This window comes from Bombina bombina, chromosome 3 (genome assembly GCF_027579735.1).
Source record: "Bombina bombina isolate aBomBom1 chromosome 3, aBomBom1.pri, whole genome shotgun sequence".
Classification (NCBI taxonomy): domain Eukaryota; kingdom Metazoa; phylum Chordata; class Amphibia; order Anura; family Bombinatoridae; genus Bombina; species Bombina bombina.
Window position 1 is genome coordinate 768,147,145 of NC_069501.1, and position 22,799 is coordinate 768,169,943.

General features: G+C 41.8%; 1 protein-coding gene across 3 annotated transcripts in view; it reads left to right on the forward strand.

Annotated features, from left to right (window-relative positions):
• UXS1 (UDP-glucuronate decarboxylase 1) overlaps positions 1-22,444 on the forward strand; it is a 626,440-nt gene extending 603,996 nt beyond the window's left edge. For all 3 annotated transcript variants that reach the window (XM_053707629.1, XM_053707627.1, XM_053707626.1), the window contains 2 exons: positions 9,709-9,812; positions 21,488-22,444. In XM_053707629.1, the coding sequence (XP_053563604.1) occupies positions 9,709-9,812; positions 21,488-21,619 (236 nt within the window). In that variant the 3' untranslated portion in view covers positions 21,620-22,444. The remainder of the gene's footprint in view (positions 1-9,708; positions 9,813-21,487) is intronic.
• The last annotated feature ends 355 nt before the right edge of the window (positions 22,445-22,799 follow it).

Genomic DNA, 22,799 nt, shown 5'->3' on the forward strand with positions numbered 1-22,799 from the left:
CTTTCTCAGATCTCACGGGTGGAAAGTGAACGTAGAAAAAAGTTCTCTATTCCCGTCAACAAGAGTTCCCTTCTTGGGAACAATAATAGACTCCTTAGAAATGAAGATTTTTCTGACAGAGGCCAGAAAATCAAAACTTCTAAGCTCTTGTCAAGTACTTCATTCTGTTCTTCTTCTTTCCATAGCGCAGTGCATGGAAGTAATAGGTTTGATGGTTGCGGCAATGGACATAGTTCCTTTTGCGCGAATTCATCTAAGACCATTACAACTGTGCATGCTCAGACAGTGGAATGGGGATTATACAGACTTGTCCCCGACGATCCAAGTAGATCAGAGGACCAGAGATTCACTCCGTTGGTGGCTGACCCTGGACAACCTGTCTCAAGGGATGAGCTTCCGCAGACCAGAGTGGGTCATTGTCACGACCGACGCCAGTCTGGTGGGCTGGGGCGCGGTCTGGAAACCCCTGAAAGCTCAGGGTCTATGGTCTCGGGAAGAATCTCTTCTCCCGATAAACATTCTGGAACTGAGAGCGATATTCAATGCTCTCAAGGCTTGGCCTCAACTAGCAAAGGCCAAATTCATAAGGTTTCAATCAGACAACATGACGACTGTTGCATATATCAACCATCAGGGGGGAACAAGGAGTTCCCTGGCGATGGAAGAAGTGACCAAAGTAATTCAATGGGCGGAGATTCACTCCTGCCACTTGTCTGCAATCCACATCCCAGGAGTGGAAAATTGGGAAGCGGATTTTCTGAGTCGTCAGACATTTCATCCGGGGGAGTGGGAACTCCATCCGGAAATCTTTGCCCACATAACTCAATTATGGGGCATTCCAGACATGGATCTGATGGCGTCTCGTCAGAACTTCAAGGTTCCTTGCTACGGGTCCAGATCCAGGGATCCCAAGGCGACTCTAGTAGATGCACTAGTAGCGCCCTGGACCTTCAACCTAGCTTATGTATTCCCACCGTTTCCTCTCATTCCCAGGCTGGTAGCCAGGATCAATCAGGAGAGGGCTTCGGTGATCTTGATAGCTCCTGCGTGGCCACGCAGAACTTGGTATGCAGACCTGGTGAATATGTCATCGGCTCCACCATGGAAGCTACCTTTGAGACGGGACCTTCTTGTTCAAGGTCCGTTCGAACATCCGAATCTGGCCTCACTCCAACTGACTGCTTGGAGATTGAACGCTTGATTTTATCAAAGCGTGGGTTCTCAGATTCTGTCATTGATACTCTTATTCAGGCTAGAAAGCCTGTAACTAGAAAAATTTACCATAAAATATGGAAAAAATATATCTGTTGGTGCGAATCGAAAGGATTCCCATGGAACAAGATAAAAATTCCTAAGATTCTATCCTTTCTACAAGAGGGTTTGGAGAAAGGATTATCTGCAAGTTCTTTGAAGGGACAGATTTCTGCTTTATCTGTTTTACTTCACAAAAAGCTGGCGGCTGTGCCAGATGTTCAAGCTTTTGTTCAGGCTCTGGTTAGAATCAAGCCTGTTTACAAACCTTTGACTCCTCCTTGGAGTCTCAATTTAGTTCTTTCAGTTCTTCAAGGGGTTCCGTTTGAACCCTTACATTCCGTAGATATTAAGTTATTATCTTGGAAAGTTTTGTTTTTGGTTGCAATTTCTTCTGCTAGAAGAGTTTCAGAGTTATCTGCTCTGCAGTGTTCTCCTCCTTATCTGGTGTTCCATGCAGATAAGGTGGTTTTGCCTACTAAACCTGGTTTTCTTCCGAAAGTTGTTTCTAACAAAAATATTAACCAGGAGATAGTTGTGCCTTCTTTGTGTCCGAATCCAGTTTCAAAGAAGGAACGTTTGTTGCACAATTTGGATGTAGTTCGTGCTCTAAAATTCTATTTAGAGGCTACAAAGGATTTCAGACAAACATCTTCCTTGTTTGTTGTTTATTCTGGTAAAAGGAGAGGTCAAAAAGCAACTTCTACCTCTCTCTCTTTTTGGCTTAAAAGCATCATCCGATTGGCTTATGAGACTGCCGGACGGCAGCCTCCTGAAAGAATCACAGCTCATTCCACTAGGGCTGTGGCTTCCACATGGGCCTTCAAGAACGAGGCTTCTGTTGATCAGATATGTAAGGCAGCGACTTGGTCTTCACTGCACACTTTTACCAAATTTTACAAATTTGATACTTTTGCTTCTTCTGAGGCTATTTTTGGGAGAGAGGTTTTGCAAGCCGTGGTGCCTTCCATCTAGGTGACCTGATTTGCTCCCTCCCATCATCCGTGTCCTAAAGCTTTGGTATTGGTTCCCACAAGTAAGGATGACGCCGTGGACCGGACACACCTATGTTGGAGAAAACAGAATTTATGCTTACCTGATAAATTACTTTCTCCAACGGTGTGTCCGGTCCACGGCCCGCCCTGGTTTTTTAATCAGGTCTGATGAATTATTTTCTCTAACTACAGTCACCACGGTATCATATGATTTCTCCTATGCATATTCCTCCTTTACGTCGGTCGAATGACTGGGGAAGGCGGAGCCTAGGAGGGATCATGTGACCAGCTTTGCTGGGCTCTTTGCCATTTCCTGTTGGGGAAGAGAATATCCCACAAGTAAGGATGACGCCGTGGACCGGACACACCGTTGGAGAAAGTAATTTATCAGGTAAGCATAAATTCTGTTTTTTTGCCACAACTGGGCAGCTTTGATTGCAGATAATTTTATACTGGATATGGTCAAGAAAGGTTGAAAATCTTCTAATGATATCAGTGTTATTCTTCCACAAACATCTATGACGACGATATGCCTTAAAATTGCGGCTCTACATATTCTAATTACAGATGCTCATGATCACTTGCTTAGCATAATGCATGATCATTTCTTGTTTGCCTGTTCCCAGTGCATCAAAAACGTTTACAACGGTCCTATTAGCACTTTATGAACTCTAGACATGTAAAAGTATCATTAATAAATATTTAATTATTGAATCTAGCATTTTAATATTTGAATGGAAAGCTCCAATATTACATTTTAATACTGATATTTAGACTTTAGATTTTAGTATATGAAAAGTATATTAAACAGATATTGGAAAATATTCATTGTTTGGCAATAGACAACATTCAACTTCCCCTAACCAATATGGTTTTCTCTTGTTAAGTGTATCCAGTCCACGGATCATCCATTACTTGTGGGATATTCTCCTTCCCAACAGGAAGTTGCAAGAGGATCACCCACAGCAGAGCTGCTATATAGCTCCTCCCCTAACTGTCATACCCAGTCATTCTCTTGCAAGCCTCAACCAAGATGGAGGTCGTAAGAGGAGTGTGGTGTTTTATACTTAGTTTATTCTTCAATCAAAAGTTTGTTATTTTTAAATGGTGCCGGAGTGTACTGTTTATCTCAGGCAGTATTTAGAAGAAGAATCTGCCTGCGTTTTCTATGATCTTAGCAGAAGTAACTAAGATCCTTTGCTGTTCTCACATATTCTGAGGATTGAGGTAACTTCAGAGAGGGAATAGCATGCAGGTTTTTCCTGCAATAAGGTATGTGCAGTTAATATTTTTCTAGGGATGGAATTTGCTAGAAAATGCTGCTGATACCGAACTAATGTAAGTAAAGCCTTAAATGCAGTGATAGCGATTGGTATCAGGCTTATTAATAGAGATACATACTCTTATAAAAATGTAATATAAAACGTTTGCTGGCATGTTTAATCGTTTTTATATGTATTTGGTGATAAAACTTATTGGGGCCTAGTTTTTTTCCACATGGCTGGCTTGAATTTTGCCTAGAAACAGTTTCCTTAGGCTTTCCACTGTTGCAATATGAGTGGGAAGGGCCTATTTTAGTGCTTTTCTGTGCAGATAAAATTACTGACACAGACATCCAGCTTCTTCCTGTATGATCCAGGACATCTCTGGAGGGCTCAAAAGGCTTCAAAGTCGTTTTTGAGGGAGGTAAAAAGCCACAGAAGAGCTGTGGCAGTTGTTGTGACTGTTTGAAAAAAAAAAAAGGTTTTTGTCTTTTATTATTCAGTTTTGGGTATTAAGGGGTTAATCATCCATTTGCAAGTGGGTGCAATGCTCTGCTAACTTGTTACATACACTGTAAAAATTTCGTTAGTGTAACTGCCTTTTTTCACTGTTATTTCAAATTTTGACAAAATTTGTGTTTCTTAAAGGTGCAGTAACATTTTTTATATTGCTTGTAAACTTGTTTAAAGTGTTTTTCAAGCTTGCTAGTCTCATTGCTAGTCTGTTTAAACATGTCTGACACAGAGGAAACTACTTGTTCATTATGTTTGAAAGCCATGGTGGAGCCCCATAGGAGAATGTGTACTAAATGTATTGATTTCACCTTAAACAGTAAAGATCAGTCTTTAACTATAAAAGAAATATCACCAGAAGATTCTGACGAGGGGGAAGTTATGCCGACTAACTCTCCCCACGTGTCAGACCCTTCGCCTCCCGCTCAGGGGATGCACGCTAATATGGCGCCAATTACATCAGGGACGCCCATAGCGATTACCTTGCAGGACATGGCTGCAGTCATGAATAATACCCTGTCAGAGGTATTATCCAGGTTGCCTGAATTAAGAGGCAAGCACGATTGCTCTGGGGTTAGGAGAAATACAGAGCGCGCAGATGCTGTAAGGGCCATGTCTGATACTGCATCACAATATGCAGATCATGAGGACGGAGAGCTTCAGTCTGTGGGTGACATCTCTGATTCGGGGAAACCTGATTCAGAGATTTCTAATTTTAAATTTAAGCTTGAGAACCTCCGTGTGTTGCTTGGGGAGGTATTAGCTGCTCTGAATGTCTGTAACACAGTTGCAGTACCAGAGAAATTGTGTAGGCTGGATAAATACTATGCGGTACCGGTGTGTACTGATGTTTTTCCTATACCTAAAAGGCTTACAGAAATTATTAGCAAGGAGTGGGATAGACCGGGTGTGCCTTTTTTCCCCACCTCCTATATTTAGAAAAATGTTTCCAATAGACGCCACTACACGGGACTTATGGCAGACGGTCCCTAAGGTGGAGGGAGCAGTTTCTACTTTAGTAAAGAGTACTACTATCCCGGTTGAGGACAGTTGTGCTTTTTCAGATCCAATGGATAAAAAAATTGGAGGGTTACCTTAAGAAAATGTTTATTCAATAAGGTTTTATTTTACAGCCCCTTGCATGCATTGCGCCTGTCACGGCCGCGGCGGCATTCTGGTTTGAGGCCCTGGAAGAGGCCATCCATACAGCTCCATTGACTGAAATTATTGACAAGCTTAGAACACTTAAGCTAGCTAACTCATTTGTTTCTGATGCCATTGTTCATTTGACTAAACTAACTGCTAAGAATTCCGGATTCGCCATCCAAGTGCGTAGGGTGCTATGGCTTAAATCCTGGTCAGCTGACGTGACTTCGAAGTCTAAATTACTCAACATTCCTTTCAAGGGGCAGACCTTATTCGGGCCTGGTTTGAAGGAAATTATTGCTGACATTACTGGAGGTAAGGGTCACACCCTTCCTCAGGACAGTGCCAAAGCAAAGGCCAAACAGTCTAATTTTCATGCCTTTCGAAATTTCAAGGCAGGTGCAGCATCAACTTCGTCCGCTTCAAAACAAGAGGGAACTTTTGCTCAATCTAAGCAGGCCTGGAAACCTAACCAGTCCTGGAACAAAGGCAAGCAGGCCAGAAAGCCTGCTGCTGCCTCTAAGACAGCATGAAGGAACGGCCCCCCTATCCGGCGACGGATCTAGTAGGGGGCAGACTTTCTCTCTTCGCCCAGGCGTGGGCAAGAGATGTTCAGGATCCCTGGGCGTTGGAGATCATATCTCAGGGATATCTTCTGGACTTCAAAGCTTCCCCTCCACAAGGGAGATTTCATCTTTCAAGGCTATCTGCAAATCAGATAAAGAAAGAGGCATTCCTACGCTGTGTGCAAGACCTCCTAGTTATGGGAGTGATCCATCCAGTTCCGCGGACGGAACAAGGACAGGGATTTTATTCAAATCTGTTTGTGGTTCCCAAAAAAGAGGGAACCATCAGACCAATTTTGGATCTAAAGATCTTAAACAAATTCCTCAGAGTTCCATCTTTCAAAATGGAAATTATTCGGACCATCCTACCCATGATCCAAGAAGGTCAGTACATGACCACAGTGGACTTAAAGGATGCCTACCTTCACATACCGATTCACACAGATCATCATCGGTTTCTAAGGTTTGCCTTTCTAGACAGGCATTACCAATTTGTAGCTCTTCCCTTCGGGTTGGCTACAGCCCCAAGAATCTTTACGAAGGTTCTGGGCTCACTTCTGGCGGTTCTAAGACCGCGATGCATAGTGGTGGCTCCATATCTGATACAGGCGTCAAGCTTTCAAGTTGCCAAGTCTCATACAGAGATAGTTCTGGCATTTCTGAGGTCGCACGGGTGGAAAGTGAACGAGGAAAAGAGTTCTCTATCCCCACTCACAAGAGTCTCCTTCTTAGGGACTCTTATAGATTCTGTAGAAATGAAAATTTACCTGACGGAGTCCAGGTTATCAAAACTTCTAAATGCTTGCCGTGTTCTAAACTCCATTCCACGCCCTTCGGTAGCTCAGTGTATGGAGGTAATTGGCTTAATGGTAGCGGCAATGGACGTAGTGCCATTTGCGCGCCTTCATCTCAGACCGCTGCAATTATGCATGCTGAGTCAGTGGAATGGGGATTACACAGATTTGTCCCCTCTGCTAAATCTGGATCAAGAGACCAGAGATTCTCTTCTCTGGTGGTTGTCTCGGGTACACCTGTCCAAGGGTATGACCTTTCGCAGGCCAGATTGGACAATTATAACAACAGATGTCAGCCTTCTAGGTTGGGGTGCAGTCTGGAATTCCCTGAAGGCACAGGGATCGTGGACTCAGGAGGAGAAACTCCTTCCAATAAATATTCTGGAGTTAAGAGCGATATTCAATGCTCTTCTGGCTTGGCCTCAGTTAGCAACACTGAGGTTCATCAGATTTCAGTCGGACAACATCACGACTGTGGCTTACATCAACCATCAAGGGGGAACCAGGAGTTCCCTAGCGATGTTAGAAGTCTCAAAAATAATTTGCTGGGCAGAGTAACACTCTTGCCACCTGTCAGCAATCCATATCCCAGGCGTGGAGAACTGGGAGGCGGATTTTCTAAGTCGTCAGACTTTCCATCCGGGGGAGTGGGAACTCCATCCGGAGGTGTTTGCTCAGTTGATTCATCGTTGGGGCAAACCAGAGTTGGATCTCATGGCGTCTCGCCAGAACGCAAAGCTTCCTTGTTACGGATCCAGGTCCAGGGACCCAGAAGCGACGCTGATAGATGCTCTAGCAGCGCCTTGGTTCTTCAACCTGGCTTATGTGTTTCCACCGTTTCCTCTGCTCCCTCGACTGATTGCCAAAATCAAACAGGAGAGAGCATCGGTGATTCTGATAGCACCTGCGTGGCCACGCAGGACTTGGTATGCAGACCTAGTGGACATGTCATCCTTTCCACCATGGACTCTGCCTCTAAGACAGGACCTTCTGATACAAGGTCCTTTCAATCATCCAAATCTAATTTCTCTGAGACTGACTGCATGGAGATTGAACGCTTGATTCTATCAAAGCGTGGCTTCTCCGAGTCAGTCATTGATACTTTAATACAGGCACGAAAGCTTGTTACCAGGAAAATCTACCACAAGATATGGAGTAAATATCTTTATTGGTGTGAATCCAAGAATTACTCATGGAGTAAGGTTAGGATTCCTAGAATATTGTCTTTTCTCCAAGAGGGCTTGGACAAAGGATAATCAGCTAGTTCCTTAAAGGGACAGATTTCTGCTCTGTCTATTCTTTTGCACAAGCGTCTGGCAGAGGTTCCAGACGTCCAGGCATTTTGCCAAGCTTTGGTTAGAATTAAGCCTGTGTTTTAAACCTGTTGCTCCCCCGTGGAGCTTAAACTTGGTTCTTAAGGTTCTTCAAGGAGTTCCGTTTGAACCCCTTCATTCCATTGATATTAAACTTTTATCTTGGAAAGTTCTGTTTTTGATGGCTATTTCCTCGGCTCGGAGAGTCTCTGAGCTATCTGCCTTACAATGTGATTCTCCTTATCTGATTTTTCATGCAGATAAGGTAGTTCTGCGTACCAAACCTGGGTTTTTACCTAAGGTGGTTTCTAACAAGAATATCAATCAAGAGATTGTTGTTCCATCGTTGTGCCCTAATCCTTCTTCAAAGAAGGAACATCTTTTACATAATCTGGACGTAGTCCGTGCCTTGAAGTTTTACTTACAAGCTACTAAGGATTTTCGTCAAACATCTTTCCTGTTTGTCGTTTACTCTGGACAGAGGAGAGGTCAAAAAGCTTCGGCAACCTCTCTTTTCTTTTGGCTTCGGAGCGTAATACGCCTAGCCTATGAGACTGCTGGACAGCAGCCCCCTGAAAGGATTAAAGCTCATTCTACTAGAGCGTTAGCTTCCACATGGGCTTTTAAACATGAGGCCTCTGTTGAACAGATTTGCAAGGCTGCGACTTGGTCTTCGCTTCACACTTTTTCAAAATTTTACAAATTTGATACTTTGCTTCTTCGGAGGCTGTGTTTGGGAGAAAGGTTCTTCAGGCAGTGGTTCCTTCCGCTTAATCCTGCTTTGTCCCTCCCATCATCCGTGTACTTTAGCTTTGGTATTGGTATCCCACAAGTAATGGATGATCCGTGGACTGGATACACTTAACAAGAGAAAACATAATTTATGCTTACCTGATAAATTTATTTCTCTTGTAGTGTATCCAGTCCACGGCCCGCCCTGTCCTTTTAAGGCAGGTCTAAATTTTAATTAAACTACAGTCACCACTGCACCCTAATGTTTCTCCTTTCTCTGTTTGTTTTCGGTCGAATGACTGGATATGACAGTTAGGGGAGGAGCTATATAGCAGCTCTGCTGTGGGTGATCCTCTTGCAACTTCCTGTTGGGAAGGAGAATATCCCACAAGTACTGGATGATCCGTGGACTGGATACACTACAAGAGAAATAAATTTATCAGGTAAGCATAAATTATGTTTTTATCTAGAATCTTGCTTTTTATTTTTACTGGCTGTTACTTTAGATCCAAGTTCTTTCAATCTCAAGAATTCATTCGCAAGAATTTGTTCTTACACACAGATAAGATAGTTATGGTCAGTTTTTGAAGTATGGCGTCAATCTGAAAGACTCCACAAGGACAACACAAATGTTGTATGCATAAAATCTCCAGATAAATTTTGTGATAAGGTTTCTACTGCTAGGGCATAAAGCTGCTTCCGGTTCTTGAGCAGCGTAATTTGACATTTTTAATCTGGCTCTGCACAAAGCAGCAGTTTTGCGTTTTCCTTAAAAGTTTCTAAAACTACTATAAATTGGTTGTCGGGTTTTACTTTCAAATAATTCTTGTCTATTTTTCAGCAAAAGTACTCAGATATTTCTTTCCTACTCATTTGTTTCTCATTTTTATCTGATGTGTGTTAAAGAATTTGGTATGTAGCAAGATGGCAATGAGTTTTATACCCACCCAAAAAGGTGATGTTTCAGGCTTTGGCTTTTAAAAGTTAGATTTTTTATTCTAATTCTCTAGTTTTGTAGACTTGATGAAAGCAAGTTAAACATTTGTGTCTATCAAAAATATTGTTGATAGGTCTATCATTTGAACTTTTGTTTACTGCCACAGTAGTTAAATGCTTTTGGCTTTGTTTTTCTTTAGGGAGTGGTGGGGAAATCCATTTTCTTTCAGAAGCTCAAGATGATCCTCAAAGGCGGAAACCAGACATAACGAAAGCCAAACTTTTACTTGGCTGGGAACCTGTGGTATGTAGAGAACTGTATTTGTGAACAATATAACCCTAACCGTATGAACAATAATTATTTATCCTTTGAACTTATAACTTAGCAAGGAATATTATGTACAGAAAGTTTGAGACAATCTTGTGTAATATTTTATACTTGCTGCCATACTGGACTGCACTATATATTTTTTGTGGAAGAAAAAATAAAATGCATGATCACTTTAAGCGTAGATGATAATATGTGGTTGTCATCCGCACAATATATTCAGAGCGGATGATGACTACGTGTCATCAAACATGTGCATGGTAGTTTCACAAAGCCCTGTAAACCCAGAAGTGCCTAGCAGGAGATGAGGTCTTATTGGAGCTGGGTGAAGGGGTTGGTGTTCAAACCCCTCAATCTCAGATCTCTTAAACACTAGAAACCTCTAAGACCCACTGTTTGAAAGGTACATTTAAGCTCTTTCAAATATTGTGTGTCCTGGTACTTTTAAAACAAAATAAAATCACACACTTGATATATTGCACAGCATATAACTACCCCTCAGCTATAGAAAATGTCTAAAGACCCCTTGTTTTAAAGCCCCTAAACCCCTCTTAAAAATATATGTGCATTTAGAAGCCCCTATGTGCAGATCAACGTTACATAACTATACTGAAAGCCCCCTATATGTGGATAACCTCATCTTTTTACTATAACGTTTAGGAAAAACACACATTATTATTTATAACCTTGTAACCTTGTTTAGAAAAGTTTCAACTAAAAAATGCATTTTTTTCCACACTTGTTACCAGTTTCTTACATGTCATGAAATATTCCCAAAATAATGGTAGTTTTAATCTGCTGGCTCTCCTGAAAAAAAAAAATATATATATATATATATATATAATATACATCTAATATGTGTGTGTTTCCCACTAAAAAAAATCCTACAGTAGGGCCTAAATGTGAGTAGCATCTAAAATTTAAAACGGCTTAACCCAGGGGTGGAAAATTGCTTGGCAGTTAAAGGGTTAATTATATGAAGCTCCTAATACTCATGTAACTAGTTTAGCCACCACTAATGTACCATCTAATAGGAGCTCTCGTTAGTGCTGTTTGTAGCAGACTGGAACACCGGCTGTCTCGGATCCACTCTGTGTTGTTAGAAGACGCCAAACTGCTGTTTATGATCCAAAATGATACTTTCCATCTTAATTGGAGGAGAGTCCACTGCTTCATTCATTACTTGTGAGAATTAAGAACCTGGCTACCAGGAGGAGGCAAAGACACCCCAGCCAAAGGCTTAAATACTCCTCCCACTCCCCTCATCCCCCGGTCATTCTTTGCCTTTCGTCACAGGAGGTTGGCAGAGAAGTGTCGTTAGATTGAAGTAGTCTCCTAATGGGACTGGAGTTTTATGTAGTCCTGTCAGCCTCTCAGTGAGAGCTTGGGTGAAAGTCCGGAGATGCAGGGAGAGTCTTTCTGCAAAACCATCCCGACTCAAGATTAACAGTTACTTAAGCAATCAGCATTGACGAGTTTCGCTGCCTGCTTTATTCTATGTCAGGAGCATTGCTACTTACTAGTCACACTTGAAGGGCTGTGTTCCTGTTCAACGGCATAGATTCTGGTAAGATTGTTTCATTTATACACATATGATAACGCAAGAAGACAGGGTCACAGTGTGTCTCCTTTTAGCTGTATAGAATCAAGGGATAATATCCCTGGAAAGGGGTTTATTGAACAGGGGGGGGGGGGATTTATGCATAATATTTTTATTGTGTTTGATGCTACGTCATGTGTGAGATGAGGCTTTAGCAATGTGTGAACAGTCAGGCGAAGGGTGACGCGGCCTCTTTTGGCGCATTTTCTCTATAGTGTAGGGGTGGTCCTGCATTGCACTCCATGTGACCAGGTGTGGCTTTTCAACTTCCTTTTTTCTGATCGGCAATTGCGGGAGACATAACGGTTTCCCTGTGTCCGGGTCATAGGAGGTGGTGAGTGCCCTGGCCATTGGTGTATAAAGGTGCCATTTACTCTATCTAGTTTGTATTAAGCTATGGAGGACTCTGATATGTTAGAGGATACTCCCTCTTTAATTAAAGCTCATATCTGTGTTTATTATGAGGAGGTTCATGTTGATCCGCCTGCTCAACTTTGTTCCACATGCTTTGACAAAATTACAATATCTAAGAAGAACAAGATATTTAGTACTACTGAGCCGTCCACCTCTGAGGGTTCTCCGTCCCGCAAGGTGCCTTCCCTACATTCATCTCCGATTACACATGTAGCTCCCCAAGGCCCTACTGATCCTCCCTCGGGAGGGGCCTCGTGGCCATCAGATTTCACTGCCCAGTTGCAAGAAGCAGTTTCTGCGCCTTCCATGCCCTACCACACCCTGCGAAGCGCAAGCGAAGGGAAATACATAGCCTTCCGTCCCAGGGGTCATCAACGGAGAGATTATCTGATAAGTAGGACGCCTCCGACTCGTCGGAGGACGCTCTCTCTGGGACAGAATTGGCATCTTCTAAACCTCCGACTACGGAGGAGCCTGATTTTAAGTTTAAGATGGAGCATTTGTGCTTTTTACTAAAAGAAGTGCTTGCTACGTTGGAGGTTCTGGAACCGAAACTTCCCGAAGAACCTTCGATCCCTAAACTAGATAGGATTTATGAGGACTGGGTGGTGCCTCAGACCTTCCCAGTTCATTTGAAGATGGCTACTTTTATTAAGAATAAGTGGGAGAAACTTGGCTCATACTTTTCTCAATCTACCTCTTTTAAAAAGCGATTTCCCTTCCCGGACTCTTAGCTTGAGCTATGGGAGACCATTCCTAAGGTAGATGGTACTATCTCCATGCTCGCTAAGTGGATAACTATTTCTCTCGAGGATAGTTCGTTGTTCAAAGAGCCTATGGACAAGAAATTAGAATCCATGTTGAGAAAGATGTTCCAACTCACGTGGTTTGTTTTCCATCCGGCAGCAGCGATCGTTGCGGTGGCTGGAGCGGCTAACTACTGGTGTGACGCACTGTCAGCTATGGTCAAGGTGGAGACTCCCCTCGAGGAGATCCAGGAAAAGATTAAGGCCTTAAGGGTTGCAAACTCTTTTATCTGTGATGCAAATATGCAGGTTATTTGCCTGAATGCTATGATTTTAGGTTTCTCTGTTCTAGCCCGTAGGGCTCTGTGGTTAAAGTTGTGGTCTGCTGACATGACTTCCAAGTCTAGATTATTATCTCTCCCGTTTCAGGGAAAGGTTCTTTTTGGTCCAGGCCTGGACTCTATCATATCCATGGTCACGGGAGGCAAGGGTGCTTTCCTTTCACAGGATAAGAAGAATAAGCCTAAGGGCTCTACTTTTCATCCCTTTCGCTCAGACAATTCTCAACGCCAGAAGCCTGCTGCGAAGACTGAGCAGTCCAAGAAGGGGTCTTGGAAGCCAGCTCAATCTTGGAACAAGTCCAAGCAGAGCAAGAAGCCCGCCGAGACATAGTTGGCATGAAGGGGCGGCCCCCCGATCCGTCTCTGGATCGCATAGGGGCAGACTATTTCTGTTCGCAGAGGTTTGGATGGAAGACGTACAGATTCCTTGTGTTCTGTAGGTTATCACCCAGGGTTACAGGATAGGGTTCAAGACTCATCCGCCCAGGGGCAGATTCCTCCTGTCAAACCAATCCTCAAGACCAGAGAAGAGAGACGCCTTTCTAGAGTGTGTGAGGGATCTTTTCTCTCTCGGAGTAATAGTTCCAGTACCTCTAGCAGAAAGGTGTCTAGGGTACTATTTAAACCTTTTTGTGGTCCCAAAGAAGAAGGGCACATTCCGCCCGATTCTGGACCTAAAGTGCCAAGACAAGTTTCTGTCAGTTCCATCGTTCAAAATGGAGATGATCGGATCGATTCTGCCCCTAGTTCAAGAGAGGCAATTTATGACAACAGTAGACTTGAAGGATGCTTACCTTCACATGCCAATCCACAGGGAACACCAGGTTCCTTAGATTCGCCTTTCTGGACCAACACTTCCAGTTTGTGCCCCTGCCGTTCAGTCAGGCGACTGCCCCAAGAGTCTTTACGAAGGTTCTGGGAGCGCTGCTTGCGGTAGTGAGAACCAGAGGTTTTCTGGTAGCCCCTTATCTGGATGATATCCTGGTTCAGGCTCCGTCCTACAGTCTCGCGGAGAACCACTCGAGGACTCTTCTTCTGCTTCGATCCCACGGATGGAAGATAAACAAGGGAAAGAGTTCTCTGGTTCCCAGCAACAGGGTGAAGTTCCTGGGCACGATCATAGATTCCATAGCTATGAAAATATTCTTGACAGATCAGAGGCATTCCAAAATCGCATCCAGTTGTCTTGCCCTTCAGACCTCCTCAAGGCCATCTGTGGCCAGATGTATGGAGGTGATCGAACTCATGGTTTTCAGCATAGATGTCATAACTTTCGCCAGGTTCCATCTAAGACCTCTGCAGTTATGCATGTTGAGACAATGGAACGGCGATCACTCAGATCTTTCCCAACAGATCTCTCTGGACAATCTAGTGAGGGAATCCCTCTCTTGGTGGGTCCATCCGGGGCAGCTGTCCCAGGGGACATCCTTCTTGAGACCATCCTGGGAGATTGTGACCACGGATGCAAGTCTATCAGGATGGGGAGATGTTTGGGGTGCCAGAAGGGCACAGGGCAGGTGGACTCAAGAGGAGTCAACCCTACCGATAAATATCCTGGAACTGGGAGAAATATTCAATGCTCTGAGGGCTTGGCCCCACTGGGGGTCGTCCTGTTTCATCAGATTCCAGTCGGACAACATTACCTCGGTGGCATACATAAACCATTAAGGGGGAACGAGAAGCTCACTAGCCATGAGGGAGGTGTTTTGGATTCTGGAATGGGCAGAGACCCACAACTGTTTTAACTCAGCGATCCACATCCCGGGTGTGTACAACTGGGAAGTGGATTTCCTCAGCAGGCAATCGTTTCATCCGGGGGAATGGTCTCTCCATTCCGAGGTGTTTGCAGAGATCTGCATCAGATGGGGACGCCGGAGATAGATCTCATGGTGTCCAGACTTACCTTTAAGCTACCCAGATACGGGTTGCGGTCCAGGGATCCCCAGGCAGAGCTGATAGATGCCTTGGCGGTACCTTGGTAGTTCAACCTAATTTGCATCTTTCCACCATTGCCACTTCTCCCTTGAGTGGTGGCCTGCATCAAACAGGAGCAAATCTCGACCATTCTGTTTGCTCCGTTGTGGCCACAGAGGACGTGGTTTGCGGATCTGGTGGGTATGTCAACTCCTCCATGGAGATTACCCTGTCGCAGAAATCTGCTAGTTCAGGGTCCTTTTCTTCACCAAAATCTTGTTTCTCTGAGGCTGACTACGTGGAGATTGAACGCCTAGTCTTGGCCAAGAGAGGGTTCACGGAGAGAGGGATTGATATTCTCATTCAGGCCAGGAAACAGGTCACTCTTCACATCTATCATAAGGTGTGAAGGACCTATTTATCTTGGTGTGAGGAACGTGGATATCCCTGGCACAAGATTAGGGTATCCAGAATTCTGGCTTTTCTTCAAGACGGTTTGGATAAGGGCCTTGCCGCTAGTTCCTTAAAGGGACAGATTTCTGTTTCTTTTGGCTATTGCATCGGCTTGCAGAGTCTCTGGGTTAGCGGCCTTGTAATTTGAACCCCCTTACCTGGTTTTTCACGCCGATAAGGCTGTTGTTCCCACTGGGTTGGGTTTTCTTCCCAAGGTGGTGTCAGATCGTAACATCAATCAGGAGATAGTAGTTCCTACTCTGTGTCCTAACCCTTCTTCGCCCAAAGAGCAGTTACTTTATAACTTGGACGTGGTTCAAGCCTTGAAGTTTTACCTTCAGGCCACGAAGGATTTTAGACAGACTTCATCTTTGTTTGTAGTGTATTCAGGGAAGCGTAGGGGGCAGAGGGCCTCTTCCACTTCACTGTCCTTTTGGTTGAGTAGCATTATCCATTTGGCCTATGAGACAGCGGGGCATAAGCCTCTTCAGAGGATTTCGGCTCACTCAACTAGAGCTGTGGCCTCTTCTTGGGCCTTTAAGAACGAGGCCTCTGTGGGGCAGATTTGTAAGGCGGCTATTTGGTCTTCCTTACATACTTTTGCTAAATTTTACAAATGTGATGTTTTTGCTTCGACGGAAGCTGTTTTTGGGAGAAAGGTTCTACAGGCTGTGGTGCCCTCAGCATAGGGCCTGCCTACTTATGCCCTCCCATTTTTTTCATTCAGTGTCCTCTAGAGCTTGGGTATTTGTTCCCACAAGTAATGAATTAAACAGTGGACTCTCCTCCCATTAAGATGGAAAACATAAATTATGCTTACCTGATAATTTTGTTTCCATATGTGGGAGGAGAGTGCACTGCTTCCGCCCGTTTGCTCTGGTGGGCGGACCTAAATTTAATTTTATTCTTCTGGCACCATTTATACCCTGATATTTCTCCTACTGTTCCTTGTTGCCTTGGCAGAATGACTGGGGGATGAGGGTAGTGGGGAGGTATTTAAGCCTTTGGCTGGGTGTTTTTGCCTCCTCCTGGTGGCCAGATTCTTAATTCCCACAAGTAATGAATGAAGCAGTGAACTCTCCTCCCACAGATGGAAACAAAATTATCAGGTAAGTATAATTTATGTTTTTAATAAAACTTGTTAGTGCAGAATTATATAACATTATTTTAGAGCCAAGTTTATAAAACAAAGTATTTCAAAGAATTTAACTTAGAATAACTTTTTGTATTACGCCACTCCTGGCTCTACTGAGCGGGTCTGTTATTTACCTATACGCATCGCGGCACGCTGTCTAGTCACAGCCGGCCTGATTGCGCCATTAAACTCAATGTAGCTTGCTCCCGCTAGAGACCATGCCGTAATGCAGTTAGGTAAATAACAGACCTGTTCAGTAGAGCCAGGAGTGGCGTAATACAAATTTCTAAGTTCTTGGTAAAAATTCTTTGAAATACTTTGTTTTATAAACTTGGTGCTAAAATAATGTTATATAATTCTGCACTATGTGAAGAATTATATAACATTATTGTGTAGGTTTACTGCCCCTTTAAAGTGTTTAATGTCCCTTTAAGCTCAAGTTGGTTATATAAATCCTGTTCAATAATTTCCCCTTTTAAGCATTCCAAATTAAATATTTTATAAATATTTTGCAAGGCATTTTTTCATCTTATCTTCAGCATCAAATGTTGGTAACCACTTTTGTGTGTGCATAAATATATAATATCTCCTCCAACTTGAACTGTTTTGTTATTAGTATGGTTAATAAAAGAATATTTTGAAAGCTCTCAATATAGCTTATGCATAAATCAGACCACGGCTTGACCCACGTCAGGGCTGGCTGAAATTAGTTAATGGCCAAGACACACAACGGCCGAACACAGGTGTATACTTGACTAGCTCCCAGAGATTATTGAAGTGTGTTCTTTGCCTCTGTTTGCTTAAATACCTTGAAAATTGTATACAAGAACCAGGTTTTTGTCTAGTCTAAGGTCAAAATGTAACACTGTATTTTATCTATCTCGACCCTCATACCTATTCAAACTCATTACTATGTTTTTGATTTAGGTGAAGTATATTGGTCAGTCATTTCGTCCTTGAGTCTTGTCAGTTCATTACTACTGTAGATCTGAAAGATCCTATATTGTGTCCTTCAGATAATTTCAAGCTCCTCTATTTTGCTTTGACTCAATTTTATTTTACGTCTGGCCAGTTTGATTTGTTTCTTCATCCTTATTGCTTGAGGTTCGGAATATAAAGTTTCTAACTTCTACGTTCCAGCTTGACAGATTATAAACTAAAGGCAGCAAAATGTGGAGGGTTTATGTTTGGGAAGCTGAAACTTTCTGAAGACTTCTGGGAAGTTTTCTCATAACACCAAGTTGTGAGGAGCTATGTACTGTTTTAAATATAAAGAACCTGATTCATAATATAAATAATGTGTTTCTTACATTTACATAGCTATAACATTGGCATGTAGGAGCCAACCTTTTTCAATAAATATTGCATTACTGTTAACGTTAAGCATATGACACAGACATTGCTGGAACCCATTACAAGAGGTATCCTTCCTAAGGCTGCATGAGGTGAAAGGAAACTAGCATAAAGCCTCCTATATCTAAGAATAGCTATACAAAACATCTTGAGTTTTCCATTTTCTCTAAAGAATCAGGATTTGCTTTTCTTTTGTTTTATTTGATTCATCTGTAAAGCATATATTTTGTTTATTGTTCAAAATGAATAAACTAATAGAATAACCTTATTTGCTTTATATGTCAAATCCAAATTTGTTGTTTTGTTTTAGCTCAGTGAGAAGAGTTTTAGGTTAAAAAATGCAAGTATTTTGTGTATGTGCAAATATTTATATCTTACAAGCAAATGACTACTAAAAAGACTAAGCTTAGGAGACGGGAGAATGATACAAAAAATATAGGTTTTAAATCCTCTTTATAAATAGTTTCCAATATTTTTTATGTCTCATCATTAAGACATTAACACATATAGTAGATTTAAACTTGGAGTTAATGTAAATGTTGTATGATTTACATTAAGAATATAGAGGTAGTACTTCATTAAAAATGTCTAAACAATGGCATCTATTTATCAAGCCGTCAACCGCAAATACACTGGAATTCCGCAGCATATTTATGGCAAGCCTGATTCGCCTTAGTTATCAAACCCTACAAACCGGCAAAAGTAGAATTTGGTGACGTCACATACGATCCGCCGGACTCAGTCCGACACAAATCGATGCTTACGTCACTACAGATGTCCGAACGCAAGTTCGGCACAATCTGACTACTTTTGGAAGTTATCAAATATCTACCAGGTACGCTCGGCACTATTCCGGCCCAGCGTACCTGGTTTTCAATCCGCCGCCCTAGAGGCGGCGGATGCCATAGGAATCAATGGGAGTCGGAAAGCAGCGAAAGCTTATGTTCGCTGCTGCCCAATATCCCATTGATTCCTATGGGAATGTTTACACCTAAACCCTAACATGTATCCAGAGTCTAAACACCCCTAATCTGCCCCCCCCCCCTACACTGCCGCCACCTATTTTATACTTATTAACCCCTAATCTGCCATCCCGACACCACCGCAACCTAAATAAGTTATTAACCCCTATCCCGCCGCTCCCGGACCCTGCCGCAACTAAATAAACTTATTAACCCCTAAACTGCCGCTCCCAGAGCCCACCGCCACCTACATTATACTTATTAATCCCTAATCTGCCACCCCCAACACCACTGCCACCTACATTATATTTATTAACCCCTAATCTGCCCCCCCTACACCGCCACCTACCTACATTAATTAACCCCTAATCTGCCGCCCCCAACGTCGCCGACACTATATTAAATTTATTAACCACTAAACCCTAACACCCCCTAACTTAAATATAATTTAAATAAATCTAAATAAATATTACTATCATTAACTACATGATTCCTATTTAAAACTGAATACTTACCTATAAAATAAACCCTAAACTAGCTACAATATAACTAATAGTTACATTGTAGCTAGCTTAGGGTTTATTTTTATTTTACAGGCAACTTTGTATTTATTTTAACTAGGTAGAATAGTTATTAAATAGTTATTAACTTAAAATAAAGACAAATATACCTGTAAAATAAAACCTAACCTACGTTACAATTACACCTAACACTACACTATAATTAAATTAATTCCCTAAACTAAATATAATTAAAAAAAATTATCTAAAGTACAAAAAAAACACTAAATTACAGAAAATAATAAAATAATTACAAGATTTTTAAACTAATTACACCTAATCTAATCCCCCTAACAAAATAAAAAAGCCCCCCCCCCCAAAATAAAAAAAGCCCTACCCTACACTAAATTACAAATAGCCCTTAAAAGGGCCTTTTGCAGGGCATTGCCCCAAAGTAATCAGCTCTTTTACCTGTAAAAAAAAAAAAAAAATTACAACCCCCCCCCCCAACATTAAAACCCACCACCCACACAACCAACCCTACTCTAAAACCCACCCAATCCCCCCTTAAAAAAAACTAACATTAACCCCTTGAAGATCACCCTACCTTGAGAAGTCTTCACCCAACCGGGCCGAAGTCCTCCACGAAGCCAGCAGAAGTGGTCCTCCAGACGGGCAACAGTGGTCCTCCAGACGGGAAGAAGTCTTCATCCAGGCGGCATCTTCTATCTTCATTCATCAGGCGCGGAGCGGCTCCATCTTCAAGACATCTGACGCGGAGCATCCTCTTCTTGCTGAATGAATGTTCCTTTAAATGACGTCATCCAAGATGGCGTCCCTTGAATTCCAATTGGCTGTTAGAATTCTATCGGCCAATCGGAATTAAGGTAGGAAAAATCCTATTGGCTGATGCAATCAGCCAATAGGATTGAAGTTCAATCCTATTGGCTGATGCAATCAGCCAATAGGATTGAGCTCCCATTCTTGTAATTATTTTATTATTTTCTGTAATTTAGTGTAAATAACTATTTAATAACTATTCTACCTAGTTAAAATAAATACAAAGTTGCCTGTAAAATTTAAATAAACCCTAAGCTAGCTACAATGTAACTATTAGTTATATTGTAGCTAGCTTAGGGTTTATTTTATAGGTAAGTATTTAGTTTTAAATAGGAATCATGTAGTTAATGAAAGTAATATTTATTTAGATTTATTTAAATTATATTTGTTAGGGGGTGTTAGGGTTAGGGTTAGACTTAGGTTTAGTGGTTAATACATTTAATATACTGTTGGCGACGTTGGGGGCGGCAGATTAGGGGTAAATAAATGTAGGTAGGTGGTGGTGGTGTAGGGGGCGGCAGATTAGGGGTTAATAAGTATAATGTAGGTGGCGGTGGGCTCCGGGAGTGGCGGTTAAGGGGTTAATACATTTATTAGAGTTGCGGCGGGGTCCGGGAGTGGCGGTATAGGGGGTAAATAGTATCGTATAGTGTGGGTGTTTAGTGACAGGCTACGAAGAAAGCTGTAAAAAAGCCGAAGAGCAGCGACATTGATGACTTTTAGTTAACAACAGTCTGCTGCTCATCGCCCCGTACTTGATGCACAGCTTTTTGACAGCTTTTTTGATAATTATGGAGAACGTATTCAGGTCCGCGGCAGCGATGTTAGGCAATCTTAGGCAAGCGTATTGGTGCCGGCGAATGCAAGAAAGTCGACACTTTGAAAAATAGATGCCAATGTCTTGAGACTTAAAGAATTGTAAGAATACATGTGATATGTTAATAAAAAAAATGATATATTGCTAATGACAATGAAAATATACAATGGTGCATTATAGTCACAAATAAAACAATATATGTCACAATGTTTGACACAAGGAGAACTAGAAGTAGCTTAGACAGCAGTTGTGTCATTCACAATGTGATTGAAAGGAGAGATAAAGGGCACAGTAGTGCAATATTGTTGCTTCTGATATAACTCCAAACTTGTAGTGTTTTTCTTTTTCACATGCACTCTTCCCTGCAAAATCATCTGCTTATGTGCACAAATGTTATAATGTATTATGCCTCAAGTATTTTACCTTCAGCCGGCATTAATTGTTGAACTAGTAATAGCAATGACCGTTTAGAAGGGGACAATAGTTAAAGTAACTTGTTTTCTAGTACAAAATGTGCCATAAATATGCCTTATATATAATAATCCTTATAAAACATTATCTCATTTTTTCCCACAGGTTCCCTTGGAAGAAGGTTTAAACAAAACTATCCACTACTTTAGTAAAGAACTTGAATATCAAGCGAACAATCAGTATATCCCAAAACCCAAGCCAGCAAGAATAAAAAAAGGGAGAACGCGGCATAACTAAACACTCCATGAAGAAGGACGGATTTCTTGACTGTTTACAGGATGTAATTTTTTTTTTTCTTCCTCTCTCTGTTTTCTTTACAAGAGAAAAAAAGACTCTTGAGAGGTGTCATGAAGAATAAAACTGGAATTTCCCCCTGAAGCTTGCTTTAAAGAATGGATGTGCCTACAAAACAAAACTTAAGAACTGCGAATCTTGCCTTGCACTTTTTAAACATGTCTTTATATGTACAATAGTGTAGGAAATAATTGTAAGTCTCCAAGTTTTATATATCTTGCTGTGATTTTGTTTTGCCCCTGTCTTAGGACAGTTTAACCCTTTGCTGATACAAGGGTCAGCAAAATATTGCTTTATAATTCTTTTTAGGATGCTGTATGAGCAAAGGGTTTAAATTACTGGTTTCTTTTTGAAGCTGAAGAGACAAATGTAAACAGGATGGAAAATGCCAATTTTATTTATAGATGTTTAAGGAAATGATGGTTACTTTTAAATATAAAACATTATTCTATGCATATTAAAAAGGGCAGCAGTATTGTCAGGAATGTTGCACTGACATATCAACATGTTTTGCTAAACTCCTTGAGTGAAATTTAAGGGGTCAGAAAGATTTCTGTTAAAAAGCTTTACACCATTTTCTTTTAAGTCTGTTTTTCCCTCTCTTTTTTTAAGCTGTGTTGTACATTTTGAATTTGAAAGCGGTCGTTATTAACAAGAATATTTTGAATCACTATTGTGTTGTCATGTGTACTCTTGGATAAAAAATAAAGTATTATCAGTTTCTGGTGGTTGAATATGCTATTTTAATAAAACATTCAAAGAAAACAACTTGCGTGTATTTGAATTGTTAATATAATTTAGTATATTTCTTTCATCAGTTGGTGAGAGACCACAAGACATTGAATGTAGTGTTACACTCCAGTCCACTAGAAAGAGGAAAAAACACTCATACATTCTAGAGCTTAAATCCCTCCCACTTCTAAGGAGGTCTTCTCAGGAGGTGAGGTTACCAATTAACATTCTGGAACTCTGAGCAATCTTCAGGGCTTCTTTAGAGTGGGCCCCGACGTCAGACAGGAATTCATTGCTTTCTTAAATTCCAATTGAACAATTTCATGGCAGTGGCTTACATCAGTCACCAAGGTGATGCGGTTCCATGGCGATGGAGCAAATGTCCTGCATT